The sequence below is a fragment of the Leucoraja erinacea genome, chromosome 7 (assembly GCF_028641065.1).
Source record: "Leucoraja erinacea ecotype New England chromosome 7, Leri_hhj_1, whole genome shotgun sequence".
Taxonomy (NCBI): Eukaryota; Metazoa; Chordata; class Chondrichthyes; order Rajiformes; family Rajidae; genus Leucoraja; species Leucoraja erinaceus.
Window position 1 is genome coordinate 30,536,434 of NC_073383.1, and position 13,196 is coordinate 30,549,629.

General features: G+C 44.4%; 1 protein-coding gene across 6 annotated transcripts in view; it reads right to left on the minus strand.

Moving 5' to 3' along the window:
• Positions 1-13,196, minus strand: part of itgb6 (integrin, beta 6) — a 74,057-nt gene that overhangs the window by 39,564 nt on the left and 21,297 nt on the right. For all 6 annotated transcript variants that reach the window (XM_055638128.1, XM_055638131.1, XM_055638132.1 and 3 more), the window contains one exon: positions 973-1,068. In XM_055638128.1, the coding sequence (XP_055494103.1) occupies positions 973-1,068 (96 nt within the window). The remainder of the gene's footprint in view (positions 1-972; positions 1,069-13,196) is intronic.

Sequence of the window (13,196 nt, forward strand, 5' to 3'; positions counted from 1 at the left end):
ATTCCAATACCCCACCATAAACATTGGCGAAATACCTGCTTTGATGTCTGGCCATGAATAATTTTGTCGAAATACAAGGATGAATATGGGGTGTGTATGCATATGTCGGAATGTGCAGCTTTAAACTTCCACGAGATAAAGTTTACGCTAACAATGAACAAATGGTCATCTGAGAGAGGAAATCACACTTGTGGCAAACCACACATTGATGTCAATGGGCAAGGGAATGCAAGACAGGGAAGCACAGCAATGGATTTGTCTGAACGATTCCACTGTGAGTTCCATAGTCATTTCTGTAGTCTATACCCTCAGCCCTGCATAGCAATGTAGAAAAGAGGAATAACATTTTTACAGGGAGTGATGGCATCAGTTGGGCACAAGAAAAGGAAGTAACATTGAATTATCCAGATTAGTGGGATCAAGAACCAGAGGATGTAGGTTTAATGGTGAGTGTGGAAAGAACCTGAGGGGCAAACTTTTCACTCTAAGGGTGGTGGGTATATGAAACAAGCTGCAAGAGGAGGCAGTTGGGGCAGGTGCAATAACAATATTGGATATACACATGGATAGGAAAGGTTCAGAAGGATATGTACTAAATGTGGGAAAATGGGACTGTCTCAAATGGGGTATCTTGGTCAGCATGGACATGTTGGGCCAAAGGGCCTGTTTCCATGCTGTCTGACTCCATGCCCCTAGATGTGTGGCTCTATCACTTTATGACTCTCTTATACTGAAGAAGGGTCCCGACCCGAGACAATGCCTATCCATGTTCCCCTGAGATGCTGCCTGCCCCACTGAGTTACTCCAGCAATTTGAGTCCCTCTTCGATCCAAACCAGCATCTGCAGTTCCTTCCTACACGAGATAAAGAAGGCGTGTTCTTGATCCAAGCAAGAAAGAAGTATTTCTGGATCTTGAGAGAAGGACAGAAACTGTTGAAATTATTTTCAGTTACACCAGAGAACAAAATTACCTTGTATGTGCTCAGCTGGCCCTTGGTCACGGCAAAAATCAACAGGATATCATTTTCCACAAGTTTTTCTGTGAGCTGCCCAAGGGTAGGATATTCCTGAAACCACAGAGAGGAAATGCAATATTAAATACCTCAGCGTGCTTTTGATTCCGATGAATAATGCACAGACATACTAAATAATGAGCAGAGGATGACTGTACTGTTCCCTTGGTCAGCACAGTAGACTTGCTGCCTCACAGCGGGTTGGATCCTGACGTCTGTGTGGAGTTTACACGTTCTCCCTGTGACCGCGTGCGTTTCTTCCCACATCCCAAACATATGAGGGTTTGTTGGTTGATTGGTCTCTGTAAATTGCCCTGAATGTGTAGTGTAGTGTAATGATGGTTTCTGCCTCACCCACATTTTAAACAGTGTATTCCAGACGTACACATGGCTGCACAGTTGCACAGCGGTAGAGCTGCTGTCTCACAGCACCAGAGACCTGGGTTCGATCCTGACTCTAGGTGCTGTCTGTACAGAGTTTACATGTTCTTCTTGGGTCCGTACAAGTTTCCTCCAGGTGCTCCGGTTTCCTCCTACACTCCAAAGGCGGGTTTATGGGTTAATTGTATCTATAAATTGTCCCTAGTGTGTAGGATAGAACTAGTGTTGGGGATGGCTGGTTGGCGTGGACTCGTGGGGCCAAGGGGCATGTTTCGACTCTGTATCTCTAAACTAAACATATTGATGTTTTAGAAGCAACTGCAGATGCTGGAAAATTGAAGGTAGACAAAAATGTTGGAGGAACTCAGCGGGTGAGGCAGCAACTATGTAGCGAAGGAAACCAGCGACGTTTCGGGTCAAGACCTTTCTTTTGAAGAAGGGTCTCGGCCCGAAACGTTGCCTATTTCCTTCGCTCCATAGATGCTGCCTCACCCGCTGAGTTTCTCCAGCATTTTTGTCTGAATATATTGATGTGTAACATTAAAAATGGTAAATGCTAGCAACGGAATATCCTCTGAACAAGCCTGAGCACATTTCAGTGGAAAGGCAGGACATAATTAAATTAAGAAAATAAAATTATGGGATATACATTCCAATGGAGAGTCATAGTCATCCAGCCATAGAGTCAGTCAGCATGGAAATTGGCCCTTCGGCCCAACATGCCCATGCCGACCAAGCTGCCCCATTAAAATCAGTAGTGTTTGAAGGATCAGAAGGGACACAAGGTTCCGAGAGTTGCAAATCGGAAGAATAAAGAAGTAGGGTGAGGTAAGATAGAGGAGGATATGAGAAAGATGTTGAAGATCAGGTAGCACAATTGGGAACCGGTGCATTTCGGATCATGGACAGAGGAATTCTGGATAACCTCGAGGTTAGGGAGGATAGAACATCAAACACTACAGCACAGGAAAAGGCCCACAATGTCTGTGCTAAACATGATGCCGAGTTAAACTAATCTCCTTTGCCTGTATGTTTAGTTTAGTTTAGGGATACGGCGTGGAAACGGGCCCATTGGCCCACCGAGTCCACGCCGAACAGCGATCCCCGTACACTAACTATCCTCCACACACCAGGGCCAATTTACAATCATTATCAAAGCCAATTAACCTGCAAACCGTTACATCTTTGGAGAGTGGGAGGAAACCGGAGCATCAGGAGAAAACCCGTGCACTCACAGGGAGAACGTGCAAGCTCTGTACAGACAGCACTCATGGTCAGGATTGAGCCTGGGTCCCTGGTGCTGTAAGGCAGCAACTTTACCACCGCGCCATTATGCTGCCCAATCCATTGTATGTAATCCATTTCCCTCCAGTCTCTGCAAATTCATCTGTCTATCTAAAGGGCCTGTCCCACTTTCACGACCTAATTCACAACCTCTGCCAAGTTTTCCATTGACTCATACTCGCTGCATGGTCGTCACAAGGTCGTAGGAGGTCGTAGGTAGGTTGTAGCAGGTCGTGATGCTAGTCGTAGGTACTTGTGGCATCAAGTAGGTCGGGGTGTTTTCCCTAGCATGATGAAAAATGTCCATGAGTAAAAAAGGTTGTGAATTAGATTTTGAAAGTGGGACAGGCCCTTTAAAACACTACTGTTGTATCTGTTTTCCCCACCATGCCTACTAGCAAGTTCCAGGCACCCACCACTCTTTATGAAAAAAACTTGCCCTGTACATCTTCTTTAAATTTTCTCATCTGACCTTACAGCTATGTCTTCTAATAGTTGATATTTCCACCCTGGAACCTCTGACTACCTATGTCGCTCATAAGTTTTTTAACTACCATTGGGTTTCTTCTCAGCCTCTATCATTCCAGAGAAATCTATCCTTGTCCAACCTCTCCTCATCGCTAATATCCTTTCATTCAGGCAACATTCTGGTAAACCTCCTCTGCACCCTCTCCAAAGCCTCCACATCCTTCCTGTAATGGGCCGATCAGAACAGCACACAATGAAGGAAGACAAAATTCAGGGACCCTTCAGAGCAATGAGCCCTGAGCTCAACCCTCACCACTAAGCATAGACACCACCACAGAGATTGATAGATTCATGATTAGTATGGGTATCAGGGGTTGTGGGAGGGAGGCAGGAGAATGGTGTTGAGAGGGAGAGATGGATTAACCACGATTGAATAACAGGGTAGACTTGTTGGGCCGAATGGCCTAATTCTGCTCCTCATGTCAAGTCAAGTCAAGTTTATTTGTCACATACACATACGAGATGTGCAGTGAAATGAAAGTAGCAATGCTCGCGGACTTTTGTGCAAAAGACAAACAACCAAACAAATTATAAACACAATCATAACACACATAGGAAGGAAAAACTTTCAGTAGAGTTAGTCCCTGGTGAGATAGGCTTTTACAGTCCGAATGGCCTCTGGGAAGAAACTCCTTCTCAACCTCTCCGTTCTCACTGCATGGCAACGGAGGCGTTTGCCTGAACATAGCAGCTGGAACAGTCCATTGCAGGGGTGGAAGGGGTCTCCCATGATTTTATTTGCTCTGGATTTACACCTCCTGTTGTATAGTTCCTGCAGGAGGGCGAGTGAAGTTCCCATAGTGCGTTCGGCTGAACGCACTACTCTCTGCAGAGCCTTCTTGTCCTTGGCAGAGCAATTCCCAAACCAGATGCTAATATTTCCGGACAAGATGCTTTCCACCGCCGCTGCGTAGAAGCACTGGAGGATCCTCGGAGACACTCTGAATTTCCTCAATTGCCTGAGGTGGTAAATGCGCTGCCTTGCCTTACGAGTGCTGAGGCGTGTGATGGCCATGTCATATCCTCGGAGATGTGGACTCCCAGATATTTAAAAAAGGTTCACCCTATCCACGGGATCCCCATTTATCCTCAATGGAGTGTACGTCCTTGGATGGTGTGCCCTCCTAAAGACCATGATCAGCTCCTTTGTTTTTTTGATGTTCAAGAGGAGGCTGTTATCCTGGCACCAGAGTGCTAGATCAGCCACCTCCTCCCGGTAGGCCTTCTCGTCGTTGTCTGAGATCAGGCCCACCACCACAGTGTCATCAGCAAACTTAATTATTGAGTTGGAGCTGAACCTAGCCATACAGTCATGTGTGTACAGGGAGTACAATAGGGGGCTGAGGACGCAACCCTGGGGCGATCCTGTGCTCAGGGTGAGGGACTCCGATGTATTCCCTCCCATCTTGACTACCTGGGGCCTGGTGGTGAAAACTTTTGAAAACAGCAGTAGGGACTTTGGGGATAGCATCAAGCAGGAAATTAGGGATTCGTGTAGCAAAGCATGGATTTATGAAGAGGAAAGATTTATGAAGAAGAAATCATGCTTGACTAATCTTTTGGAATGTTTTGAAGAAGATGTAACAAGTAGAATGGATAAGGGAGAGCCAGTGGATGTGGTGTACCTGGTGTTTTATAAAAGCCTTTGACAAGTCCCACACAAGAGATTAGTGTGTAAAGTTAGAGCACATGGTATTGTGCCCTATTGGGGGTAGGGTAATGACATGGTTAGAGAATTGGTTGGCAGACAGGAAGCAAAGAGTAGGAATTAACAGGTCCTTTTCAGAATGGCAGGCAGTGACTATTGGGGTGCCGCAAGGCTCGGTGGTGGGACCACAGTTGTTCACAATATATATATTAATGATTTAGACAAGGGAATCAAATGCAACATCTCTAAGTTTGCGGATGACACAAAGTTGGGTGGCAGTGTGAGCTGCGAGGAGGATGCTATGAGGCTGCAGTGTGACTTGGATAGGTTGGGTGAGTGGACAGAAGCATGGCAGATGCAGTATAATGGGGATAAATGTGAGGTTATCCACTTTGGTGCCAAGAACAGGAAGGCAGATTATTATCTGCATGGTGTCAGATTAGGAGAAGGGGAGGTGCAACGAGACCTGGGTGTCTTTGTACACCAGTCACTGAAATTAAGCATACAGGTATAACAGGCAGTGAAGAAAGCTAATGGCACGTTGGTCTTCAATACAATAGTATTTGAGTTTAGAAGCAAGGCGGTCCTATTGCAATTGTACAGACTGCACCTGGAGTATTGCTGGCAATTTTGGTCTCCTAATTTGAGGAAGGGCATTATTGCTATTGAGGGAGTGCAGCGTAGGTTCACCAGGTTAATTCTCAGGATGGCGGGGATCTAATAGAAACATATAAAATTCATAGAGGATCGGACAGGCTAGATGCAGGTAAAATGTTCCCAATGTCGGGGGTGTCCAGAACCTGGAGCCACAGTTTAACAATAAAAGGTAGGCCATTTAGGACTGAGATGAGGAAAAACATTGTCACCCAGAGAGTTGTGAATCTGTGGAATTTTCTACCACAGAAGGCAATGGAGGCCAATTCACTGGATGCTTTCAAGAGAGAGTTAGATTTAGCTCTTAGGGTTAAGGGAAACAAGGGATATGGGGAAAAAACCAGAACGACGTACTGATTTTGGATGATCAGCCATGATCATATTGAATGGCAGTGCTGGCTTGAAAGGCCGAATGGCCTACTTCTGTACCTATTTTCTATAAATGATATAGACCTCATAGGCATGAAATGAATTAGTACTTTAATAGAGTCACACAGCACGGAAACAGCCCATTCGGCCCGACATGTCCATATCGACCGAGATGCCCCCTCTACATTAGTCCAACTTGCCTGCTTTTGGGCTACATTCCTGTAAACCTTTCCTGTCCATGTAACTGTCCAAATGTATTTTAAATGCTGTTATACGACCCAACTCAGCAACCTCCTCTGGCAGCTCATTCCATACACCCATCACTCTAGGTGAACAAGTTGCCCCTCGCGCTCCTATTAAAACTTTCCCCTCTCACCTTAAACCCATGTCCTCTGGCTCTTGATTCCCTTACTCTGGGTAAAAGGTATTGTGCATTCAGCCTATCCATTCCCCTTGTGATCTTAGACACCTCTATAATATCACCTCTCAGCCTCCTGCACGCTAAGGAATCATGTCCGAGCCTGCCCAAGCTTTCCCAAAAGTTCAGGCCCTCGAGTCTTGGCAACATCTTTGTAAATCTTTTCTGCACCCTTTCAAACTTAACAACATCTTTCCCATAACAGGGTGGGTCAAATCTGAGCACAATACTCTAAATGTGGCCACCCCAATGTCTTGTCCTACTGTAACATGACCTCCCAACTTCTATACTCTCTGGAGAACATGGATGGACAACATTTTGGGTTGAGACAATTCTTCAGACTGATCCTTGTCACCATACCTATCCATGTTATCCAGAGATGTTGCCTGACCCGTTGAGTTACTGCAGCAACTTGTGTCTTTTTTTTTTTAAAGCATGAACTTTGAATTCTCCAATATTAGGTGACTAAACAATAACCCCTTACATGCTTACTCCCCCCTCACCTTTCCTGAAGCCCACCTAGACATGGACTTGTTTCTCCCACTATCCTGTGCCACCCCCCCCCCCCCCCCCCCCCCCCCCCCCCCCCCCCCCCCCCCCCCCCCCCCCCCCCCCCCCCCCCCCCCCCCCCCCCCCCCCCTTTCTCCCCCCCCTCCATCTATATCCCTTCCCCTGGCTTCACAATTCATGCCTCTTCTATCCGATCATCATACCTTTTGTCTCTTCATCTCTGGCTTTTTTTCCGCCCATCTGCCAATTAAAAACCCCCCCCCCCCCCCCCACCAGCATCCTCCCATCACTTGCCAGGCTTTGTCCTGCCGCACCTCTTATCCATCTTTCTTCCCCAGACTCCATCATTGGAGACCCTCGGACTATCTTTAATCAGACTCTACTGGACTTTATCTTGCACAATGTGTTACTACCTTATCCTGTGTCTATACAATGTGGATGGCTTGGTTATAATCATTTTTGGTCTTTCCGCTGACTGGATAGCACGCAACAAAAAGCTTTTCACTGTACCTCGGTACAAGTGACAATAAACTAAACTAAACTCAACTCTGAAAAAAGGTCCCGACCTGAAAAATCACCTGTCCATTCTCTCCAGAGATGCTGCTTGACCTGCGTTACTCCAGCATTTTGTGTTTTTTGTTGAAGAGACCACTATAGTGTTTTTCCACTTTCGACAACAGTTCTTCAGACTCCCCGTGACAGCAGTGAATTGTTTTGAGTCACACGTATGTCTACCAGAACATTGTCACTAAAGATAAGATCAAGAGTTCAAGGGTGGCGCGTAATAATTTCTCAATGAGTCAGTGTCTGTATTTATTAAAGGTAGTGACAAGTTTGCTCTTGAAATGTACCCAAGAAAGAGTTCAACAATATTTCCTTGTGTTAAAATCCAAATAGAAATGCTGCTAAAATTCGTTATGCTTGAAGATAGAGAAGATTATTGGCCAAACGCAGGCAGGTGGGGCCAGTGTAGATGGGGCATGTTGGTAGGCATGGACGTTGGGCTGAAGGGCCTGATTCTGTGTTGAATGACTCCATGGCTCTGTCAAGGATACTTCCAGAAAGTTCTAATGATCAAAGTCAATTATGTTCCAATCAAATGTTCAAGGTTTGTGAGCTGATTTAGAAAAGCATTTATCAAACATTTCTAAAGCAGGTGAAATGTGTAATACTCTTAGGCCAAACAGAACCATTAATTTTCATGAGGTTTACCCTGCTAAATAAAAGAAGCATCAGATCAGAGATATGTACAGTAGTCGAGAGGATGCCTGATCCACTATGTCAACGAAGGCCAAATATTAGTTACAACCAGTATGAGGATCCCACAATGCTATGTGTAGAAAAAAAAACTTGCCCAGCACATCTCCTTTAAACTTTTGCCCTCTCACCTTAAAGCTATATCCTCTAGCCTTTCTCACCCTCTGCATTTCCACCAATTTTCGTGTTGTCTGCCAACTTACAAACCAACCCAACTACATTTACATCCAAAAAGACAGAATGTGCTGAAGTCAAGAGTGTTTTATTGTCATGTCCCAGACTCGTGGGCATTTTTCACACATCTTTAGGACGTGGGCTGAGGCCTCGACACACGGGGACTACTCACCCGCACAAAGACCTCCTACACCTTGTGTCACCATGCTGCACAGTTCACAGCCACAGCTGGGCTGTAGGGACAGCTGTTCCTGAACACGTTACACACTCAGCACAGGCACATCTCTGGAGAACACACATTTCACACACACCTAAAACACACATCTATCCACACGAGACACACACACAATCATACCGCACGTAAACACACACACACCCACGCACATACACACACCCACGCACACACACACACAACGACTAAACCTACGAGTTTAAAAAAAAGTATCGATTTTTTCCATGGCAACCTTTTTGGGCATCCATAAACTCTTGGGCATTTTTCACACATCTTTGGGATGTGGGCTGAGGCCTCGAGTACACGGGGGCTACTCTCGAGCATAAAGGAGAGTTACAAAGACCTCCTACGACCTTGTGTCGACCATGCTGCGAGTATGAGTAGTTCAGAGCCTTTTGGAGGTTGTAGTGTTTAATAGCTGGGCTGTAGGGAAGCAGCTGTTCCTGAACCTGAACGTTACTACCTGAACTCAGCAGGTCAGGCAGCATCTCTGGAGAACATGGATAGGTGACATTTCAGGTCTGAAGGATGCTGACCTAAAACGTCATCTATCCATGTTCACGAGAGATGCTGCCTAACCTGCTGAGTTACTCCAGCACTTTGTGTATTTTTTGGTAAACCAGCTTCTACAGTTCCTTGTGTCTGTATTTAAGTCCAAATCGTTTATATACAGTGCATTCAGAAAGTATTCAGACCCCTTTACTTTTTCCACATTTTGTTACGTTAGAGCCTTATTCTAAAATGGATTAAATTCTTTTTTTTTTTTAATCAGCTATCTACACACAATAGCCCACAATAAAAAAGTGAAAACAGGGTGTTTAGAAATTTTTGCAAAATAATTAAAAATAAATAACTGAAATATCACATTTACATAAGTATTCAGACCCTTTACTCAGTACTTTATTGAGGCACCTTTGGCAGTGATTACAACCTCAAGTCTTCTTGAGGTTGTACATGCTATCATGTGTGCTACAAGCTTGGCACACCTGTATTTGGGTAATTTATCCCATTCTTCTCTGCAGATCCTCTCAAGCTCTGTCAGGTTGGATGGGGAGTGTCGATGCACAGCTATTTTCAGATCTCTCCAGAGATGTTCGATCGGGTTCAAGTCCTAGCTCTGGACGTGAGCTTTAGGTCGTTACACCATACTCCAGATTTGGTTTTGCCAATGCCTTGTACAATTTTACCATTACATCCCAGCTTCTATACTCAATGCTCTGATTTATGGTAGCATACTGCTTTCTTTACCACCCTATCTAGCTGAGATTCCACCGTCAAGGAACTTTGCACTATACTGTCACTTATTCTTCAATCCGAAGGTGAACGTCTGCCCCAGTCCGAGGTCCTTAACGCTCTGGAGCAGGTTTTCATCAAGGATCTCTCTATACTTTGCTCCGTTCATCTTTACCTCGATCCTGACTGGTCTCCCAGTTGCTACCGCTGAAAAACATCCCTACAGCATGATGCTGCCACCACAATGCTTCACCGTAGATATGGTATTGGCCAGGTGATGAGCGGTGCCTGGTTTCCTCCAGACGTGACACTTGGCATTCAGGCCAAAGAGTTCAATCTTGGTTTCATCACGCCAGGGAATCTTGTTTAGGTGCCTTTTGGCAAACTCCAAGCGGGCTGTCATGTGCCTTTAACTGAGTGGCTTCTGTCTGGCCACTCTACAATAAAGGCCTGATTGGTGGAGTGCTGCAGATATAGTTGTCCTTCTGGAAGTTTCTCCCATCTCCACAGAAGAACTCTGGAGCTCTGTCAGTGACCATCGGGTTCTTGGTCACCTCCCTGAATATGTTAGTAAGTCTATCCTAAGTTTAAGGATAAAGGGGGAATCTTTTAGGACCGAGATGAGGAAAACTTTTTTCACACAGAGAGTGGTGAATCTCTGGAATTCTCTCCCGCAGAAGGTAGTTGAGGCCAGTTCATTGGCTATATTTAAGAGAGAGTTAGATGTGGCCCTTGCGGCTAAAGAGATCAGGGGGTATGGAGAGAAGGCAGGTACAGGATACCGAGTTGGATGATCAGCCATGATCATATTGAATGGCGGTGCAGGCTCGAAGGGCCGAATGGCCTACTCCTGCACCTATTTTCTATGTTTCTATGTGTCTAAGGTCCTTCTCCCCCGATTGCTCAGTTTGGCCAGGCTCTATGAAGAGTCCTGGTGGTTTCAAAGTTCTATTTAAGAATGACGGAGGCACTGTGCCCTTCAGGACCTGCAATGCTCCAAAAAATGTTTTCCCCAGATCTGTGTCTCAACACAATCCTGTCTCGGAGGTCTACAGACAATTCCTTCGTCTTCATGGCTTGTTTTTTGCTCTGGCATGCACTGTCAACGGTGGGACCTTATATAGACAGGCGTGTGCCTTTCCAAATCATGTACAATCAATTTAATTTACCACTTGTAGACTCCTATCAAGTTGTAGAAACATCTCAAGGATAATCAATGGAAACACGATGCACCAAAGCTCAATTTTGAGTGTCACAGCAAATGGTCTGAATACTTATGTAAATGTGATATTTCAGTTATTTATTTTTAATTATTTTGCAATAATTACTAAACACCTGTTTTCGCTTTTATATGATGAGACATTGTGCGTAGACTGATGATAAAAAAAAACGACTGTAACCAATTTTAGAATAAGGATGTAATGTAACAAAATGTGGAAAAAGTGAAGGAGTCTGAATACTTTCTTAATGCACTGTATATTGCAAATAATAGAGGTGCCAGCACAGATCCTTGTAGAACACCACTGGTCACAGACCTTCAGCCAAAATAGCACCCTTCCACCCCCGCCTTAGTCTTCTATGGGTAAGCGAATTCTGAATCCAAGCTAACAAGTCAGCATGGATCTCACGCATCTTAATCTTCTGGATCAGCGTACCACTTATTTAGGTCACTTTCACTTCCAAGGTGCAAGTCCACAGCCTTGTAGATAATGGTTCATCATTTGCTCACCAGATACATTGTGAATGTAATGATTTCTGTCACACCCGCATTTCAGATGCTGTATTCCAGACCAACATAGGGCTGCACAGTGGCGCAGCTAGTGGAGCTGCTGCCTCACAGAGCCAGAGATCCAGGTTCGATCCTGACCACCTATCAATGTGGTGTTTGCATGTTCTCCTTGTGACCCTGTGAGATTCCTCCGGGTGCTCCGGTTTCCTCCCATGTCCCAAAGATGTGTGAGTCTGTAGGTTAATTGACCCCCTGTCTTTGGTATAAACCAACATCTACTGTTCCTTGTTGCTACATACAACTAGTGTGAACGGGTGATTGATGGTCGAAGTGGACTCACTGAGCTGACTGGCCAGTTCCTGTCCTGTACCTCTACACTAAAACTAAACATAGACATGAGAACTGCTCAGGCATAATTTCAGGTCTCATTGACACATTCACACCTCACGAAGGGAACTGATATTTTTTATCTCAAAAAAGCAACACGTATATTACCAAAGATGATGGCGGGAAAGGGAATGATAAAGACAATGGTGGAAATCGATGTCCAGTCCACCTTACAGATCATTTTACTCAAGATTTATGCTGGAAAAGTGCAATTGAGCAAAACATTACTCCCAACTTGCTAAATGTGTGTGGGAACAAAACGTTATAGACCTATAAGCCTTGGCTGATTTGGGAAAATTATTCAAGGAATGCTAAGAATGTTTAAGGGTCTATTTAAAGAGAGTAGATTAAAGGGAGGGATTTAGCATAACTTTAATAACCAATGATCAGGTTCAGAAAATATAGTTTACAGTTAAGGTGAAACAGCAGATGTTGTTCAATGGAATTTAACAAAATTAAGACTGAACGTTATATCTTGCACTGAATGTTGTACAGTTTATCCTGTATCCGTGCAATGTGGACGGCTTGATTGTAATCATGTACAGTCTTTTCTCTGGCTGGGTAGCACGCAAACAAGAGCTATTCACTGTACCTTGGTACACATGACAATAATAAACAATATTCAGGAGAAAAATGAATTGCTGAATGTTATGCGAGTATGGATTCTTAGACATTTGCAGCAATAGAAATGCTGCCAGGGTTACCTTTGACAATGGAATTGATTTTCCTCCCCACAGTGAATAAACAATGCCTGCCATTGATCTAGACTTAAACTTGCCCACAGGGAAATGGCACCAATTCATACCGCCATAAGAAATCTACTTTATTGTACCATGTCCTCAAAAGCTGTAACAAAAATAATTAAAGCTCAAAATGCCCAACAAATCAAGCAACATCTATACTGGTAGTTTAGTTTAGTTTATTGTCACATGTACCGAGGTACTGTGAAAAGCTTTTGTTGTGTGCTAACCAGTCAGCGGAAAGACTATATACAATTACATTACAACCGTCCAAAGTGTACGGATACATGATAAAGGGGATAATGTCTAGTGCAAGATAAAGTCCAATAACAGGTAGGCCGAGGGTCTCCGATGAAGTAGCTGGTAAATAGTTGTTGATAGGGTTGTTCAGTTGCTTGATAACAGCTAGGAAGGAACTATCCTTCTATGACTTAATCTTTGTGTTGAGTGATTGTGTTGCGTGTATAACCTCCTGTTATAGAAAATTGAGTTATGAAGACAATAATGTTAATGAGGGGGAAAGTGGGTTGGGGACTAGAGAGTTTCAGACTCACAATAACAAAGTGTTAAAGAAGGATCTGCAGATGCTGGAAAATCGAAGGTACACAAAAATACTGGAAAAACTCAGTGGGTGCAGC